The sequence below is a fragment of the Elgaria multicarinata genome, chromosome 1 (genome assembly GCF_023053635.1).
Source record: "Elgaria multicarinata webbii isolate HBS135686 ecotype San Diego chromosome 1, rElgMul1.1.pri, whole genome shotgun sequence".
Classification (NCBI taxonomy): Eukaryota; Metazoa; Chordata; class Lepidosauria; order Squamata; family Anguidae; genus Elgaria; species Elgaria multicarinata.
The window spans coordinates 38,384,950-38,404,836 of NC_086171.1; the positions used below are offsets into that span (position 1 = coordinate 38,384,950).

The 19,887-nt window shown below is 40.6% G+C and overlaps 1 protein-coding gene across 1 annotated transcript in view; it reads left to right on the top strand.

The window, feature by feature from the left end:
* The window catches only part of RHEB (Ras homolog, mTORC1 binding), a 29,688-nt gene extending 14,870 nt beyond the window's left edge, over positions 1 to 14,818 (top strand). The window contains exons 3-8 of the mRNA XM_063126475.1: positions 126 to 193; positions 2,624 to 2,706; positions 6,962 to 7,018; positions 7,131 to 7,178; positions 10,222 to 10,303; positions 14,325 to 14,818. Of these exons, the coding sequence (XP_062982545.1) occupies positions 126 to 193; positions 2,624 to 2,706; positions 6,962 to 7,018; positions 7,131 to 7,178; positions 10,222 to 10,303; positions 14,325 to 14,417 (431 nt within the window). The 3' untranslated portion in view covers positions 14,418 to 14,818. The remainder of the gene's footprint in view (positions 1 to 125; positions 194 to 2,623; positions 2,707 to 6,961; positions 7,019 to 7,130; positions 7,179 to 10,221; positions 10,304 to 14,324) is intronic.
* The last annotated feature ends 5,069 nt before the right edge of the window (positions 14,819 to 19,887 follow it).

Below are 19,887 nucleotides of genomic sequence, written 5' to 3' on the forward strand. Positions count from 1 at the left end.
ATAGTGAATCCTGGGTTATTTTTCTCTGATATTAAAGATATGACCCATCAAATTACTTAAATGTATACAATTGACAGACCGTGCATGTGAAATACTAAAGTGCCTTTTTTTTTTAATTTGTCCAGCATTCACAAAGCTGATTACAGTAAATGGGCAAGAATATCACCTTCAGGTAGTTGACACAGCTGGCCAGGTAAGCAATCTTTATTGCCCTGGTAGTCTTTCCAGTGTTAATATCTTGTAACTGATATGATGGCTTAAAACACTTGGGAGAGAAAGTTATGGTACTTAAGCACTTTTAAGAAAATAGTTAATCTTCATCCTATACAGTCTGTCTTAAAGCTGCATGAAATCTGCTAAGAAACAGAACATTAGGATGCCTTCTTCCATAATTATAGAAACATTTACAAAGGCACAAAATATTCAATGAATAACACTAGATTACATTTTTATTTTCTCAGCATTTTAACCGTCTAGTAACTTAATTTTAATGTTGCTGTTTTAAATTTACATTTTATATCTGTATTAATTTCTGCATTGCTGCTTGATTTTATCCTGATTGTGTTTTTATGTTGTATTTTATATTATGCTTTTATACTGGTTGTTTTATATTTTGAATGGTTTTAATTTTTGTAAATCGTCCAAGAGAGCTTCAGCTGGTGGGAAAAATAAGAATGCAATAAATAAATAAATGTATTATTGACATAAAAATTATAAGCTAAGGTCCTAAGATAAATTAATTTAAGGAAGTTCACAGAACAAAGGTTTCCCATTCGCCCCCCACATGGATCCCACATTGTTCAGGAAAGCAATCGCCTCTACCAAGCCTTTCAGAGAGGCTTTTTACTGAAGAAAGGAACAGAAAATTTTCCTTCTTTGAACTTCCTTGAATTAGCTTATCATAAAATACAAGCCATAGAAATGTTAGAGGAAGTTAATTTTGCTTTTATGATCTTATAATTCGATTTGCATAAGTAAAATCGAAATCATTAAAGAATATTTTTTAAAGGTTGGTGTGTGTTGGTCCATTCATATTGCCCATTAAGGAAATCTTCATGACACCAGTGACAAAAAGGCTCAGCTCAGACAACACATTTCTCAGCGGTGGTTTTAGTATTCCAAGGTGGAGTTTTTGTACCACCGTTGAGAAATGTGTTGTCTGGTGGGAAAACTCCATGCAGCAGTGGAGGTTTTTTTTGGAAAACATTCCATAAAGAATATCCACTCTGTGCAGAGGAGAATTCCTGCACAACCATTGTGTGGAGGGCTCAGTGGAGTTTTCCACTGCATTGAGTAGACTTTTCCCACTAGCAGCGGCGAAAGGAGCTGGTGCTGCTCTATTAGAGCTGCCGGGATTGGTGTTTTTCCCCAGCAATGGCTAATGGGATATCATTGGGAGGACTGGGGGAGGAGAGAGGGTGGAGGATCTGTTAATCAAGCGTTGCGATGGATTTTAGCCCATAGTCACATAACGGTGGAGTTAGAACATGTTGTGTGGGGAGTACCCCCTAGAAAATCAACCATTGAGTGGAGTCTCACACTGAGTGGACTAATGTGTTGTCTGAACTGAGCCAAAGAGTCTGTGATCCTGTTCAGACGACATGCTAAGCCATGGTGGTTAAGCATTTTGACCTAAACATTCTGGCTTAGCATGTCTTTTTTTTAAAAAAAACAAAAACTATACCACCCCATAGCCCAAGCTCTCTGGGCGGTTTACAAAAAATGTGACCATGACTTTGTGTGTTGTGTGAACCATTCCTAACCATGGTGGCTACATAACCCCAGTTTAAACACGTTCACTAACCATTTGCTACAAAACGGTTAGCGGACTAACCATGGCTTAGCGTGTTGTCTGAACAAGCCCTGTGGCACCTTAAAGACTAACTGTATTTTATTATTAAGGCATGAGCTTTGATGGGCTAAACTCACTTCATCAGATGCAGGAATGCATAGAAAAAAGATGGAAAAGTCAATTACACACAGGTAGAAAGCAAACATTCCATTTCAATTTAAAGAGACACCTTCAATATTAAATAAAGTAAACTGCAAGATGGGACTTGGACTCCACAGACTCGACTTAAGTTTTTTAAGTAGTTTATCTGATTTCCTGTCCTTAAAAACAGAAATATAGTTATCAATTTTTATTTATTTATTTAAGGATTTTTATGCCACCATTCAGCCAAAAAAAAATACAGAAATAGTCTGATTTTGCACATTGTGTAAAGTTGGCAAACGACTTTCAATAGTGCTGCATAAGAATGATAAATTAGCAGTTCTCACATTTCGCTGGGGTCCTACATTAAAATTACTACTTATAAACTTAATGAGTGCGTGAGCACATCATGCCAGTAAAATGTCGACTTTCTTGTTTGCTACCCTTGTTTTCAGCTGGGTCATTGCTGCTTTTCTAGACCTTTGTATAGGAATTGTAATCCTTCAACTATGCGAAGAATTCACTAGAATGCAAGACGGAGACGTGAAAGGATGTCGGTACACGTACATACATGCAGGGCATTTTAATACTGCAAGGATTAAATGTATTTAACCTTAACCCAGTTCTTCCAACTTATCAATAAGCTTATGAGGCTACAGAACATTAACATGCAGCCTTATCTTCCAACAGGATGAATACTCAATATTTCCTCAAACGTATTCCATAGACATTAATGGATACATTCTTGTTTACTCTGTCACATCAATAAAAAGGTAAGTCATGCCTCATATTTTGCTCTCAAGACAGTACTGTCGTTTAAAAAATATTTTAGCTCTTTTAATAGAAAATAAAAGCACACTTTGACGTGATTCATATGAGCAAAACAGCCCAATGTGAATTATTTTAGCCACACTGGGCTATGGCCTGTGCCCAGTGGGATTTGCATATTCACCACCTGGCCACACTTATCATGTCATGCAAACCCGGGGACTGTGAGTTTTACAAGGGTTGTTCAACACTCGTATAACCCATGGTTGCCATTATTCATCAGTGTGACTCCTGAAGTTTGTATTGCTTCTGTGAAGTTTTGGGAGTCACAGAGCATGAGCTAAATCAAGAAGTGTTATAAAAGTACAGCACCCAGTTGCTCCTTGTGAATCATTTATCAGGTTATAAAATTGGAACGCCTAAAAGGAAAAGGAACTAAATAGTATTTCAGGCAGTTTTAGTCCTTTCCTCTAGCTTTGCCTTCAGCCGAGCTAGTAAGTAGCTAGTTCTACCGCTGCTCTTTCATAAGCAGTGCAAAGTTAAAAGAGTAGCTTTTGTGATCAGAAAAGTATATACACTTCTTAATGTACACATCTTAACTCTATATAATAATAGTTGCTGAAAAATCTTAACATGCCATAAAATTAGAATATAATATAGTGTGGTGTGAGTAGAGACTTGACGTCACAATCACATTAGTGATTTAACTTTTTCCATTTTCAATCAGTGGCACCAGCCAGTATTGCTTAGCCATCTTGCACCAGTCAGATTTATATGCCTGAAGCATGAAAATCTGATATTGCCATAACCGAAATGCAACTGAGTGTGAACTGATAATGTGCAAGTGTCAGGCATTTTGGTGGCTGTCCGTTACCTTAATTTCTAAAATTCAGAGCATATATCTGATGAAACAAAGTAATAACCGAACATGGTGCAGGACTTTCAACTAGAACTTGCAGGCATGATAGCTTCTTACATAAGAAGAGCCCTGCTGGATCAGACCAAGGGTCCATCTAGTCCAGCACTCTGTTCACACAGTGGCCAACCAGGTATTGGCCCAGGACCAACAAAGCAGAACACGGTGCAATAACCTCCTCCTACCCATGTTCCCCAGCAACTGGTGTATATAGTCTTACTGCCTCTGATACTGGAGGTGGCACATCTTACACTTCGCACCACTGAATACATATTAAAGGGGAGGACTGAGAATTTGTTTCAAAGTGGAATTTCCCACTAATTTGATGTTGGCCCCTCTTGCCTCCTGCAAGAGAAACCTTGGCACCATCACAAGGCAATTAGTGCTTGATAACCTAAAGCCTATTACTGTGGATAGCATATTGCTAATGAGATATAAAAGCTCTCACCTTTAGTTTACTCACTTATATGAGATTGTCTTGTGGCTTTACTAAACTACAGCTGTCCATTGGCCTCTGTAAAGTGAGAGGACAACGTGACCCATTTGCAATACACTATTACAGCTCAGACACATGTCCTTACTAGAGGGAAGTGTATAACCTGCACAGGGCAGCAGAGGTTGAGAGTTTAATGGACTGAGTAACCTTGGATTATTACTGAGACATTTTTTTTGTATCGGAAATTTCCTTTGCTTGAACTTCACTTTCTGTGATGGAGCTCAATTATCACTTTCTCATATGTGTCTGTTCTTGGCTGCAGGGTGGATAGAACATCATTTGCTTTTGTAAAAAGGATTTTAAAAATAGGTTTCTTGTATAGCAGGCTTAATAAAGGCATTGACGTTATTTTAAAAGTTTCCAAATTAGTATGCTGAAAACTTTGAGATACTCTCTTCTTGCATAGATGACTTGTATGTAGATGAATTTTCCTACCATAGACTTAACTTTATTTTTAGACCACATACTGTAAACCTCATGCTTTGGTAAACCTCAGGTTCTATCTTCATGGGTTCTGGAATTTAGCATAGTTAGGATCTCCTCCCAAATATTAAAGATAAATATTTCATCTTTATTAGCCTGCTGTTCTGTAACTTCACCTTTAAGTTGCCAGATACAAATTAGACTTCTTCATCGATGCCTTACTCAATCTTACTCTGAGTTGCCAATCCCTGACTTTGCTGTATTGAATCTAAAGTAGATTGAGAAGAGACTAGAGCCCTATTCAGCCATGATTAAAAATATTTACCTCAACACATGAATGGGACGTCATTGTAGCCCCTCCTCCAGGTGCCTGCATGTACAGCATACACATCTGGAAGGTGGAGGCCTTTATGCATACAGTTCTGTTCCCATTTGCATGTTGAGATTGCTAGTTTTAACCACACCCAAATGGGGCTTTATGTAGAATCTATATGTGTACAGGGTCTTGGTCACTTGCTCTGAAATGTAGATGTGCTACTTCATTTTATTTATTTCCATCTCAACATTTTTGTGTGTAACTGTAGGTACCTTAACTTTCCCTGCTGTGTCTAAAAGATTGGTGAATAAAGTACTAATGCAAGTTTTTATGTAACAAGCGGTCCTCTTCTTCCTTGTTTATACTTGTTCGAATTTATAGTTACTGAAGTGCCCTTAAAATCCCAAATTGATATTGCAAAAGTTGGACCATTTCCCCAACTTTGTACATTGTCCCTGCAAATTGCTTCTGCACATCAGTAGAGGCTTTGCTAACCTTCACTTCCAACTGCAGCCCGCTGTGCAGTATTGGATGCTGCCTCCGTGGTTTTTACCCCCAGACATTCTAGAGTGGCAAGGAGGTGAAGTCTATAGTGAGAGGAGAGGCCTGAAAAAAAACTCCTGGTGTGCCTACGTATAGCCCTCTGCATCCCTGCTTGTTTTTCCTCAGTAAGCCATGTTTCCACACCAAGGAAAACACTGGCATAAGCTCAAGTTTTACTTCTATAAATTCTCTTAACTTGTACATGAATTTTGCTACTGTTTTTGAAGACTCCAGACTTACTTTTGTTCTTTTACTTGGAAAAGAAAATGAAATACATTTCCCCCCCATTCAGCCCTGTCTGAAATCGGTCTTGCTTCAGACGTGTCGATTGTTCAGGATGTCTCCTGGAATCCTTTTGCAAATGATCTCATCTCAGTTTCCTTGCTATGCATAAGGATATTTATTGGCTGTGAACAAATCGAGCCTTGCGGGGTGGGGAAGTGCTGCAAACCACAACACCTTGCAGCATAACAGGTAGAAGAGAGAGGAAAGAGGAGGAGAGACACAGTGAGTGTGTATTCAAGTCTGTATTGACATGGGAGGCAAAGGAAAGTACAGCAAGCTGGGTGTCTCTGAAGTTTCACACTGATGATGGTGGTGGTCATGAAAGGTGTAGGGCAGTTGGTTAGGTTGCAGCAGCCTTGCTGCTGTTAGCTGCTAATGCAGATTGTGAATCAGGACTAATAGGGCTCAAGGATAAATGCTGGGATTGCAACGCCTGCATAGGAGGTAGCAATGACGTGAGCTTCGCCGACTGATGGCGAGTGAACGAGAAGGGTGGGTACAGGACCCTGGTGCCAAGTGCACTTGGGCACCTCCCCTTCCGTTACTGTTTTTAGATTGCACTGTACTGTTTTGGAACTCTGCCATTTGTGTTTTATGGATTGTCTTCCATTTCCATGAACAATCAATCCGTCACAATGACAGTTCTGGCTTTCTCCATTTCTGTTTACTTGTCTGTGCTAAAAAGAAGTCTTGGCCTCACTGACCCAGTGCACTGGTTGTAATCTGGCTTTTATCCTTCATGTTCAAGGTCACACTGATGGAAACTTCTACATGAACTCTGTTGGAGTTGTGCAACTTGCTTCTATTTCAGTGAGGCTTGCACAAGGGAATTTCCCAGAGAATTCTGCAACTACTAGTCTGCATTAAACATTACTGCTTTGGAAGTGACCTGGCATATAATAAAATTGGACTCATGTTATGTTTGGAACAGACCTCTTGCCTTGATTTTGCAGTTTAAAATATTTTATTGTCATAGGGTTTAATGCTCAACTGTATCACTTTTTATTTACCTAGAAGAAATCAAATTCCTATGTCTCTCTTGTCATGGATAAGCTGGGGCACAGACGTTAATTTCTCATTTTCAATTTGTATAAGCATGATAAGATACCATTGGCATTGAGTTTTCACTTATGTTTTCCAGGCAAATAGACTTCCTTAGTGTTAAATAAAATGATATTTGCTTGTGGCTTTGATCGTTGAAGAATTATCTGTGGGCTGGGTAGAAATGTTAGGGGGTTCAACGTTGGAGGGCGTGTATGATGTCATCCTTTTATTTTGCAGTTTTGAAGTGATTAAAGTTATCCATGGCAAGTTATTGGATATGGTGGGAAAAGTCCAGTAAGTAATAACACTCTCATTTCATTCCATGTTTCATTTTGCTATCGTATTACTTCCCCATACTTTTGCTTCTGTTCTGAAAATGTTTTGCTGTTGTTTTTTCCTTCCATAGGATCCCCATTATGTTGGTTGGAAATAAAAAAGACCTGCATATGGAACGGTATGAAATATTTCTCTTAAGATTATTTAAATTCTGTTAAGATTAAAATAACTGGCACACTTACAGCATAATAGCCTACAGATAGCCAATGTTTCTGTAAATGACCATCTTTCCTTCTGATGCATCACCTCAGATACCAGAGTTTGCTTCCATCTAATTCTTATTCCTTATCCTTGTTTGCCTATTCATGTAAATTCAGGTCAGGTTGGAATGTTGGGCAATTGATGACCTACTTAGCTGCAGACAAGTATTGCAGAGTGCCAAGAATGTTACTATATTTATCGCATTTGTGTCCTACCCGTATTCTGAGGATTGCAGGATAACGTACATGGGTTATCCTAGTTCATTCTTGCTACAGGCTTGTGAGGACAGTTAGATGAAGAGAGTTAGTGACTGTTCAGGTTGTAAAGTTCTTGAAAAAAATCCTTGCCCTCTAATCTTGTAGGAGTCAGCAGGCCACATGTGTGCAAACCACACCCCCACCCCTTCATTTAGTTCAGGTCAGAGAGTGCCTGCTCCTGTAATCTCATACCTACAACCATATTTTAAAATGGAATCGTTATGGAGCGTGTTTTAAAACATTTGCAAGTGTTTGGGCTATCCTCTGAGCTCCAGGGTAAGAGCCAAGAACAGTTACATGCGTTTTCTATTTGCATAACACTTACTATAAATAATGCTCGCATAACTGCCAATGAAGTTATTTTTAAAAACTTGTGCAAGTCTCCTTGTTGCAATTGTAATGAATTACTGCCTTAAGTGCTTAACTGTTTAATAATAATATTTGATCCAACAAGCAGCCCTGCATTCAAGTTCTTATTTTCTCTCCTCCTTGCTATCTTAAGAGTGCCTCTTTCTCTCTTTGCATCTTCTACCCTGGTTCTTTCCTGTTTTTGTAACTTAGGGCTCTCTGTCTGAGGCCCCTTTCAGACAACACCATATTAACCATGCCGTTAACCATTTTATGTCATCTGACACGTGTTTTCCCTAACTGTGCACACCTGTTAACAATATTGGTCAGCCTCACTAACCATGTTCTGCAGCATGGTTAGTGGCAGTAAAATTGGCTTAGGATGTCGTCTGACACGCAACCTGTATTAATATAGAGCACCCTAGCGTGCTCGGGCTGCTCTAGGCTGCAGGCTCTATCACTGCTCCAGACTCCTCCACTGCTAGCACAGCTGCTTTGGCTGCCATTTTGCATATTCGCCCAAGTTTTTCCAGTGGAATATGAAGTTTTATGGGGCATGCAGTGTTCAGCTTTTTTACTTCCCTTGGGCACTTCTCCCGTATTAACCAGCCCACTTTCATACCTTGCCAAAGTGCTCACCCACGTGTTTCGGATGACTCTCGTCCTCCCCTATGATGGCTCCCCTCTCAAAATGGCTGATGGCATCAGCCGGAGCTGGCTGACCTACTCAAAATGGCCTACATACTGCAGGGCGATCAGATGGCAAGGCAGAGGAAACACTCACCAAACGGGCGATTTATATAAGAACTTGCTGCTGACACTGTACATTGCACTAAAAGGGCAGGCGCAACTGCAAGGACTCCTAGCGCAAGGACTGCTGGGATACAGGGCGATGGAGCTGGAGGACTCAGGAGCTCATCTAACTGACTGTTAGAGCAGTATGACAGTGGAATCAGTTACCTAGGGAGGTTGTGGGCTCTCTCACACTAGAGTCCTTCAAGACAACCATCTGTCAGGGATGCTTTAGGGTGGATTCCTGCATTGAGCAGGGGGTTGGACTCGATGGCCTTGTAGGCCCCTTCCAACTCTGCTATTCTATGATTCTATGGTTTGTGGTTAGTGTGTGGTTAAGGAAAACTTAACCACAAAAGGGGTAACGGTGTAATTTGCTAGGGTTCCGTGTATGGTTAGTGTTAACCACAGCTGAACATGGTTAAGCTAACCACAAAGCACTGGATGTCATCTGAACAGGGACTGCATTTCCTTAGACCCTTGAGGACCAGCCCCCAAGCATGTCTTTATGTGTGCACTAAGCAGCCACAGCCCTCTGGTCCTTTTGACCAGGCATGTGGGCCTCCTGAACTCTGAGCCCATCCCCACCTTCAAAGGAAAGGCTTAAAGAAGACTGCTGGCAGACAGATATGTCACCTGCAGTCCTGTTTGGGCACATGATTTTATACATTTCAGTGGCAGTTCAGAGTATTTCTTGCCATTATTACAGTTGCAATATTTTTCATTATCAAAACTCTCAGAATTCTGCTACATTTGTGGCTCTTCAAGTAGTCACCTAGGATGACCTGTTGCCTGACTATTTCTGTGCCTACTTTACCGCTAGCAGGACATGAAATGCTTCTTAATTTGACTAATGTGTGCACTACAACAGTAACATTCATTAAAACTTCTACAGGTCCCATTTGCTTATTGGTAAAAAGTCACTAGCTATCAAAGCATTTATATTATATATTTAAGCTTGAACCAGAACTCTAAATTATGGTAATAGACAAAATACTTCTATTGCTACCTCTTCTAAACTGTACTCTTGGAAGTAAGACCATTCAAATAATAGCCCCTTTCCTGGGTGGTCAACCATAGGATCTTTCTAGTCTGTGAATGGGCATGGCCTTTATGTAGTTATTATTCCAAGAGACTGTACCCAAAATAATACTCAGAGTGCTTGTTAAGCTGCTGTAATGTGTAATTGGAGACAGTGCCTTAATGTTAGTGCCAAGCAGATGTGGTCATCAGCTTTAATGTCACGTGCTATCTGAATAAGCCCTAGGTTTCATTATGTATCTTCTAACAATATATTCAGCTCCCAGTCCTTCATGGCTAGGTGTCAGCTGCTTATTTCTCTCATGAAAATGAATGTACACCGTTCTCCATGAAGAGTTGATAATCTGAAACTGTAAAAATGGCATATCAAGATCTCCGTGTCTGCTGCACATCTTCTCATAACACTACGTGTTCTGCAGCCTGATGAGTTTTGAGCAGTAAAATTGCTGGATCTTTCAACTATTCAGGGTTCCTTGTTTTAAGCTTTACTATAAATTTCTCTGTTGATTTCCCCCTCCACAGGGTGATCAGCTATGAAGAAGGGAAAGCTTTAGCTGAATCCTGGAATGCAGCTTTCTTGGAATCTTCTGCTAAAGAAAACCAGGTTAACACTTTAAGTTCTGTCCTTGATAAAAGAATTGCTGCTTAACTATAGTCATGTTCAGGAACAATAGTTCCTGTTCAGAAACGTGTGAGCAGGCTCAGGCTGAGTAGCACCATCCCAGCGTTCTGCTCATTAAGTAGCCCCTCCCCCTGTGTACATAGGGCCTTTGCATGTACTGCTGTTGCATGCACACAAGCCTCTGTGCATCCTGGAATTCTAATAGCATGGCGTTCCAGGTCATGTGGAGGCCTCTGCACATACAATTTACACACAAAGGCCCCCTCTCTGCAGATGCCAGGAGCTACCGTATTTCTTCAATTCTAAGACGCCATCGATTGTAAGACGCACACTAATTTCAGTACCACCAACAGAAAAAAAGCTTTGATTCTAAGAAATAATAAATGCACCCGTGATTTTAAGACGCACCCTGTTTTTAGAGATGTTTATATGGGGGGAAAAGTGCATCTTAGAATCGAAGAAATATGGTACTTAACATGCACAACATTGAGGACAAGGGGTATTTGGCACAGCTCTGTTTACATGTTCGGATAACCTGTAAGTTTAACACTTGAATAGGGCTTATATGTTTATATGGAAATGGGAAGGAAGCTCCCCAAGCAAGTCCTCCTTCAACCTGCCAACGACCTGTTTCAGTAGTGGTAAACTCATCACTTGGGTGCTTGCATCCTCTTGACTGCTGCTGTTCTTAAGATGACTATGGTATCTATGATATGTGATGAAAGCTTCAGACAGCAGGACTTGCCGTGTAACCATTGCAGTCATCCATTAACGTGGTCACTTGATTGTAGCTGCTTAAAACTACAAATAAAATCAGGCCTAATCTACACCAAGCAGGATATTGCACTATGAAAGCGGTTTATAAAAGGCAGGAGCCACACTACTACTTTGTAGCGGTATTGAAGTACACAGACAACTGTTGGGGCCCATTGACACATGCCATATACCGCTTTCATAACACTATATCCTGCTTGGTGTAGATTAGGCCTCAGTGTGAAGGGGGAGGCAGGGGGAGGGATCTAAGGGTGAACTCCAGCTTGCCAGCACAGATTTATTTATTTATTTATTGCATTTCTATACCGCCCAATAGCCGGAGCGATTGGGAGATTGGGAGATTTCTAACTTTCTACAATGAAAAGCATCACTTAAAAAGAATATTGGCTGTTCTAGACATTGACTTGTTGTCATTAAGATGGGAGCAGAGTTTTAGAATACCAGAGAGGTTGCCAGAATATTTCTCACTAAAACTAAATTCATACATTCCTTCCTTGAGAAAAGAAACAGTAGCGTGTAGGCTGCAACATGGATGTAACAGTGGCATCTGGTGGGAATTCATGAGTTAATTAACTCAGAAATTGCAAGGATGCAAGCCATGCACAAGCTGCTTCCCTTTTGCATTAACAATCCTCGAATGCTGAAATCGGGTTGTTTCCATGACGTCTAAACAGAGGCACTTGGGGTTGTTTAACCCACAGAAACAACCCTGCTGCATTCAAGGGTTGTTAATGAAAATAGGAAGCGCCTTGCCTGCATCCCTGCAATTCGTGGATTAATTAACCTGTGAATTGCCATTGGACACTCTGTTCTGTCCAAACGGAGGTGAAACTTCTGTAGAGGAAGCTGTTGATTGGCTCTCAGTGCTGTTTGGGCCTGTGCTAAAATTTAAATTGCAAAGGGGATATATAATAAGTTAAGTAGCTACTTGTGGAATATTCGTACGTGGAAAATGCATTTAACTGATAAATACCCTTTTGATTTGATACTAGATTTTAAATGTCACATGAGATACCATACACATCTGGTAAATGTGTATGGTATCATTAAACGAGACACTGTTCAATTAACTGTCATTGCAGTTTTTAAGATGCTGAGGGGACCATTTTGAGTCCAGTGGAACAGTTTTGATAATGATCCCTATTTAGAGTTGTAAATAGTTGGCAAATAGCTCTTGCTAAACAAAACAAATAGAGAGACAACCGTTGGCTTCTCCAGCACACACCAACCCGAAAATGTTGGAAAATTGTTCCATGCAAACGATTGGGGTCAGTCACATTACCAAGAGCCAGTATTTCCTCATCACACATTTTTAACAAGTTTCACTGGATGGGTTTTAAAAAGAGAAAATAAAGGAGGAAAACATGAAACTAGAAAGCAATGACAGGTACTAAGAGGCAGCTTACTGAAATCTGCGAAAGGGCAACATTTTGGGGAATGTAACACCCTTAGCCATGGGCTGTTCTCCCTTTTCAATCCTTATATAAAGTGATGCCTTTCTGTGCTACCTTTTGGCCCAGAAAACCGGTTCAGTGCTCTTGAATAAGCATTTTACCCCCAACGACTTTGTGTTTATTTTACCTAGATTTTTACATCACACTTTACAAGGCCAGCCTAGGTCTTCACAGAGCAGCTGATAAATAGATCAAAGACGTTAAGAACGATATACATCCAATAAAACAAAGACAATAAATACATGATCAAAATAAAGCAGCAAAAAGGATCCAGAGAACCAGAACAAAACATAATAACTCAAAACAGCAATAAAATCGAAGGCTTGCTGAAAAAAAAGAAGTCCAAGCACCAGTGGAACATAAAGAAAGAACTGATCTAAGCACTTGAGGCAGTCAGTTCTGTGGATGGGGTAAAAAAGATGGGGTGCTGCCACAGAGGAAAAAAAGCCCTGGTGTGCATTGCCACGACCCATATCTCAGCAGGCAATAGCATGCATAAGTATGCTACATCAGCCAAAATTAACAGATTCGTATAGAAGGCACGAGCCCCTTACGTAGGTTAGCACCAAGCTGTAAAGAGCTTTAAAGGTAACCAACATCTTGAATTATACTTGAAAATGAACTGGCAGCCAGTGCAACTAGTATAGTAATAGGGTCATATAATTGCAGTACTTGGCCCCTGGAGCATGTTCCAGTTATACAATTGCAATGTAACGAGTGTGAGTGAGATCATGGCCAGATGTCAGTCACTGTGCCTGGGACAGGTGCAGCTGGCACACCAGTTCAAGTTTGGCAAAAGCAATCCCAACTACAATATCTAGGAGCAGAACTAGGTTCAGGAAACCTCAGAGCGACAAATCTTCTTTCAAGGTGTGAGTGAGAGGAGGATGACCACCTATCCCTGGGAAGGTAGAGCCTCCTGTCCCACAGCACCTCCTCCAGATTTAATTTTAGCTTGGGCTTCAGAAGCTTATTTCAATAAACTCTCTTAGCACCCATTGACATTGCCCTCTCTAGCTTCTCAGAAAGCAACATTTATCTTTTAACAGCTTCCAGCTCTGGAATGTGCTTCGGATAACTAGACAGTAGTGAGTTAGAAATTATGACTCGCATCCCTGGAATGCTCACAAAGCTTTTCTTTTTAAGTATGTGAGCTTACCTGCACAACATAGTGGGAATAGGACATTCATGAGATTTCTAATCCAACCAATCACACTGCTCAGGGCAAATAATAACGCTGCCATCCAGTGAAATGCCAATTAATTTTATTAATGATGAGGTCTTAACTACACTTTGAAAAGCTATCAGACTTTCATCTTGAATCTACAAGACCATGAATGCATTGTAAGGGTCTAAGGCAGTATTCTTTAAAGTGTGTAAGGCCCAGGTTGTGTGCATGTCAGAATGTGACTAGAATTCTAGTCGTAGCACGCTACTAGGAAGCTAGTGGTGACCTCAAGCATTATAGCTGCATGCTAGAAGTAAAGTGAAGACTTACAGGACTGCTCTCGAGCGAGGTAGAGAACTTGTTCAAGCAGTGAGGGCCAGATCAGAAATGCACCATGAACTAGAATGTGATCTTAATTCTGTTTATCTTTTCTTTGTTTTTTAATTGCATGTAATGAGCATAGTATGCATATTGTAGTTTCAAGCACTGCTGATGTAGAGACAAACCTCTTGCTGATACCCTTTATTATTGTTTTGAAATAATGGCAGCAGCAGCTGTGTATCCTGTGTTTAAGACTCGCTCAACAACCCCTCTCCCTTTTTTCCAGACTGCTGTCGATGTTTTCAGGAGGATAATTTTGGAAGCAGAGAAAATTGATGGAGCATCTTCACAAGGGAAGTCTTCATGCTCAGTGATGTGATTGCACAGCGGAGGCTGAAGACTGGGAATATGTTGTTCTACCTAAAGAAGCAAACTGCCTGTTCCCCTCACAGCGAAACTACGCTTTTTCTTCTTCTGTTAACCTGAACAATATACAGTCAGTTGGAGACTTTCCCCTTCAGATTATGTTAAACTCTGACTCCTGTGCAAAAAAAAAGGCTTCACTTCCATTTTCAAATTTTAAGCAATCATATTTTCAATTTATATATTGTATTTCTTAATATTATGACCAAGAATTTTATTGGCATTAATTTTTCAGTGTAGTTGGGTTAGAATAATCATTCAGACGATGCATATTGTTACACTACTATTAACTAGGCTTGAATATCAGTGTTTCTTTGTGTTAAATGTATACTTGTAAATAAAATAGCTGCAAACCTTCGTGTCCCATCTGCTTAACTGGGGTTCTTGAAGATTGCTGTTCATATCACATTAACAACGTTTTCCTGCCGTTTCCCTGAAATCTATAATACCATTTCTGAGCTGTTTGGTAATGTAGTTACATTGAACAATCCTCAAAGGATAATTATAGGAGGAGGCTGCAGTCTTTGAATTTAGCACATTTGGTTGTACTTTCCAGGGTTCGAAAAAGAATTAGGACAGATTCTTGTACCATGAGCAGTGTTATTATCTCTTTGGCTTTAATCACAGTATTTTTAGTACTTTATCAATTGGGGAGAACTGAATACCCATTAAATTTTTTAAAATATAATTTTGGGAACCAGATCTTCCCTCCAGCATATCTCAACTCTAATTCCTATCAATGCCCTTCAGTTTAGACTTTTTCACTCACCTGAAACAGGTCTCTGGCCAACAAAGTTATTTGACATAATGAACCATTAATGCCTTAAGGTTACAGAATACTGCTTGTCATCCCAAAATACTTGACAAAAGTTGGAAAGCAAAGGCTGTTGCAGCTGGGCAGCTGACTGCAGTAACTAGCTGGTATCACCATCCTAAAACGTTGGGGTTGTTTGAGTCAGATTGTGCTTTCCATCCCAAAAGAGTTAGTGAGAACACAGGCTGCAAACAAACTTTGAAAAACTGAACTGTCCTACAATGGTAAAAAGCATGTTGACCTGCGTAGGGTGACCATAGGGAAAGGAGGATGGGGCTTCTGTATCTTTAACAGTTGTATTGAAAAGGGAATTTCAGCAGGTGTCATTTGCATGCATGTCACAACAGCTAAAGCTGCAGGAATATAGCTAGAGTGATCACATACAAAAGAGGGCAGGGCTCCTGCTGTTTTAACTGTTAAAGATACAGAAGCCCTGTCCTCCTTTTCATAACGGCCACCCTAGACTTGTGTTAATTTGGGGGTATGCCCATTTAATATAGAAGTAAAGGTTACATCTTCATATATAGTGTTAGAATGTATACTGCTTTGGTGAGAGTTGGGTTCTGCCAGCAACATCAAACTACTTTGTTGCTGATCCCGTCAGCATTTGCTTTTCTTGCATTGCATTGCCCCCACAAGGCTGACAAGATGTCTTCTCTCTTAATATTGGGCTTACATTAAAACATAATGGGAGGCCCTTATTTCAAAACACTGCAATTGAATTCTGCTCTCAGAACAGCCTGGAAGTTACTTAATACTGATGCAGAGCGCCCGTGTTGTATATTTAATTGACTCGCTGAAATTTGTTCAAATCACAACCTAGCCGTTAACCTTGGGCCAATCACCCTCTTGAAGTGAAAATAAAATGGGATAATATTGGTATGGTACCCAGAGCTCCTAGAGGAAGTAGTCCCATTTTACTCTTTGTCAATTTGGGAATATTATATGTGCTCATATTGTTGTGTTGTTTTGCTGGTCTTGTGACCGTAAATAAAATTCATTCACTCCTAGAGGAAGGGTGGGATAATAATGTTTGATCATGCCTATTTGATACTTAATATTGAGAGGATATGCCGCTGGGTTTTTTTATACCAACTTGTTCTGAACTGATGGGTTTCTGTAACTGCAGTAATATTTGAGGTTGAATTAGAGCAGGTTTTTGACAAGTGTGGCCACACACCCAGTATATAGTGGGTTAGTATGATCACCTAGTTGAATTTGATGCCTCTGCTATAATGTAAAGTAACATTGCTTTTGCTGTCTGCCCACATGATGACTGTTGACACTTCTCTCATCGATCTCTCTATCTGTGGCTTTCTTTCTTTAAATTTTTATTTCTCATCTTGCATAATTGGGTTTACATGAGCTTTCAATACTCATAGAATCATAGAATAGTAGAGTTGGAAGGGGCCTATAAGGCCATCGAGTCCAACCCCCTGCTCAATGCAGGAATCCACCCTAAACCTGACAGATGGTTGCCCAGCTGCCTCTTGAAGGCCTCTAGTGTGGGAGAGCCCACAACCTCCCTAGGTAACTGGTTCCATTGTCATACTGCTCTAACAGTCAGGAAGTTTTTCCTGGTGTCCAGCTGGAATCTGACTTCCTGCAACTTGAGCCCATTATTCCATGTCCTGCACTCTGGGATGATCAAGAAGAGATCCTGGCCCTCCTCTGTGTGACAGCCTTTCAAGTATTTGAAGAGTGCTATCATGTCTCTTCTCAATCTTCTTTTCTCCAGGCTAAACATGCCCAGTTCTTTCAGTCTCTCCTCATAGGGCTTTGTTTCCCGACTCCGATACTCAAGTTCCCAACCAGCTGGACTCGACACAAAAACATACTAGCAAGTTTGGGATTGTCAAGGAATTGTGGTTAGAGTTCAGATACAACCCCAGACAACTTTGCCAGTGCCATGACATGCCTTAGCACTCTATGTACAAGCTTTCTCAAGATCTAACCACACAAGATCTAATTCTAGCACTGGAGGGCTAGAACTCAAGTCTGTCTTTGCCATGGACTCCCTCTGAGGTCTGGAACCTCTTATTGGCCCAATTTCCCCGTTTGTGAAAAAGGGATAATTCGTTAGCTCCTTCCCCAGGGGGTAATATCAACATTTAATTAGCTATGTCTCTAGAGTGCTTTGAACATCTAAAATGTTTCTAATAAATCGTGTGCTGGTACAAAAATAGTACTGGCTGGGCTGGTTTAATCTCATTCTATATCTGCTGGTTATATTGAAATTAACCCTATAGTTTGGCAGAGCATTTTATGAATGCTATAGAATTGGAAGGGTGTGTGCAAAAGCAATGTGGAAGCTATTTTGAAGTTGGACGATAGAAGTGTGTTTGCATGGATTGTCTTTAGAGCAGCAATTGTATCTTTCCAGTGCTCACATAATGAGATTGTCTACGATCAGGGTAGCACAAGATGGTGGCAAAGAGATGCTTCCCTGAACAGATCCATTCTGGGGGCTTGTTTCCAATGGGGAAAAAACTTTGATGTAGCTGACCATAGACCCTGCAGAGCTACAGAGGAATCTGCTGTTCGGAACCCTTTTGAGAGGTCTTTAAGTGCTGGGACACATGTTGATTGCTTTTTGATTGTAGCTATGGACCTGTTCAGATGTAATGTTAAACCATAGTTTAGCATTACAAGAATCAGCCTTGCATGTTCTGCCCTCCCACCACCCACTTTACCATGAGGAGATCGGAAGCATCCGCTTCCATTTTTGTTAAACTAACCACAGTTTGTTGTTCCATCCAGCAAGCACAAACCAGGGGTATTGAACAACTTTCAGCCTAGGTGCCATATTCCATTTTGGAGAAACTTTTAGGGGCTGCATTCCAGCCGCTGGTAGTTCCAAAGGCAAAAGAAGGGAGAACCGAAAATACCAAAGCTACCAGCATATTTTAGCTTAAGGGTCCTCCTGCCAATAACTAAATATTTCAACCATTTAGAATGGGGAAAATGTCAAAATTGAGAAAACCGCCCAATGATTGACAGTCAGGAATGAGGGCCATTTGGGAAAACCTGTAGGACAGATTGGGAACTTAGGCATGCTGGATTTGGCAATTAAATACCTTTGATTTAAATTATATTGGTTATTGAAATAAACTAGGATTAAGTCAGTCCCTCATCCTGGCTTGTTTCAACAAATTAACTGGAGATCCCAATTCAGACATAAAACAACAAATCTGTTACTTTAAACCAAGGAGTAGATGCTTTTCCTGGCAGCTGTGCTAGAGGAGGCAGGCTCATTCCTGAAGTGCTAATCTGTGGTTTAGCATTGTATCTAAACCAAATCATTCACTACTTAGCATCATCCCTCCCACGGTTAACCTGAATGTGTTGCCAGTTAGTGGAAACATTTAGTTACTTTCACACAATAACCAGAGATCAAGCAACATATGTGCTTGTATAAACCGCCCTATTTGAGTAAACCAGAAAATGTCAGCAAATCTTTGGACTGTAAGTGCCCTTTTCTCATTTTAGTGCTAGCTGAACAACCACACATATTCATGTGAACATAGAGCCACATTGGGGCTGTTCAGAAAACATGCTAACCTACGTTCTGTGGTTGAGTGAGGGTTAATCACTGAACTGTGGGGTGTTTGTTGAACTGGGTTAGCATGTTGTCTGAATGTCCACATGCAGTGGACATTCAGACAACATGCAGTGTGGCTTATTTTCTTGGAACATGCCACCTTGAGAACCCATGGTTTGTTTTTGATTTGTTCAGGGTGGTTAACAAGCCACACTACAAGGTTAACAAACTACCCTGCAGAGTTTTAGGCCTTAGCTAGACCTAAGGTTTATCCCAGGATCGTCCCAGGTTCATCCCTGTTCATGTAAATGACACACAGGGGATTCCGGGAGCAGGCAGGGACGACCCCGGGACAATCCCGGGATAAACCTTAGGTCTAGCTAAGGCCTTAGACAACACACTAACCCATGGTTCAACAAACAATCCATGGTTAAACAATAACCCACACTCAACCACTGAGTGTGGGTTAGTGTGTTGTCTGAACAGCCCCAATGTTGTGTATACCACAGTACCACCTACGGAGTGTCTGATTACTGAGCTAAGTGCCATTTCCTTCAGCCAGCATCAAATACTTAGACCAGAGCTAGTTTGGCAACTTTTTGTGCCGTAGCAATTTTTGGAACATGTACATATGTGGACCAAGTTGAGCGCATGCAGCAGCATCTGTCTAATTGTTGCATTGTACAATTTAGGTTACAGGATCCAGCTTTTCCATGGTGCAGAGTACCGTGGGTTATTTTTTTTAGCAGACAGGTAGGCATGATCTTGCCATAATGCCAAAATGCAAATACATCAACAAAGTATGTCAAGGTGGTTTCATCTCCTATAATTTTTAAGCAGCCCTGTGTCTGGCAAAGCACTCAGCCATTCCCCCATAGAAAAAGGGGTCTAGGAAGGTCAAGTACCTTTTATTGAACATTTTGAACCTTACAGGTTCCTTGTCCAGCATAAAGATAGGGTTTACCATGTGTCATGGCAAGGATGATAGGATCATCTATAAAACTTGTATGGCCATAGTATGGTTCCCAAGTGCATTCGTAGGCCAGACATCTCCCAACCTGGTGTCTTCCA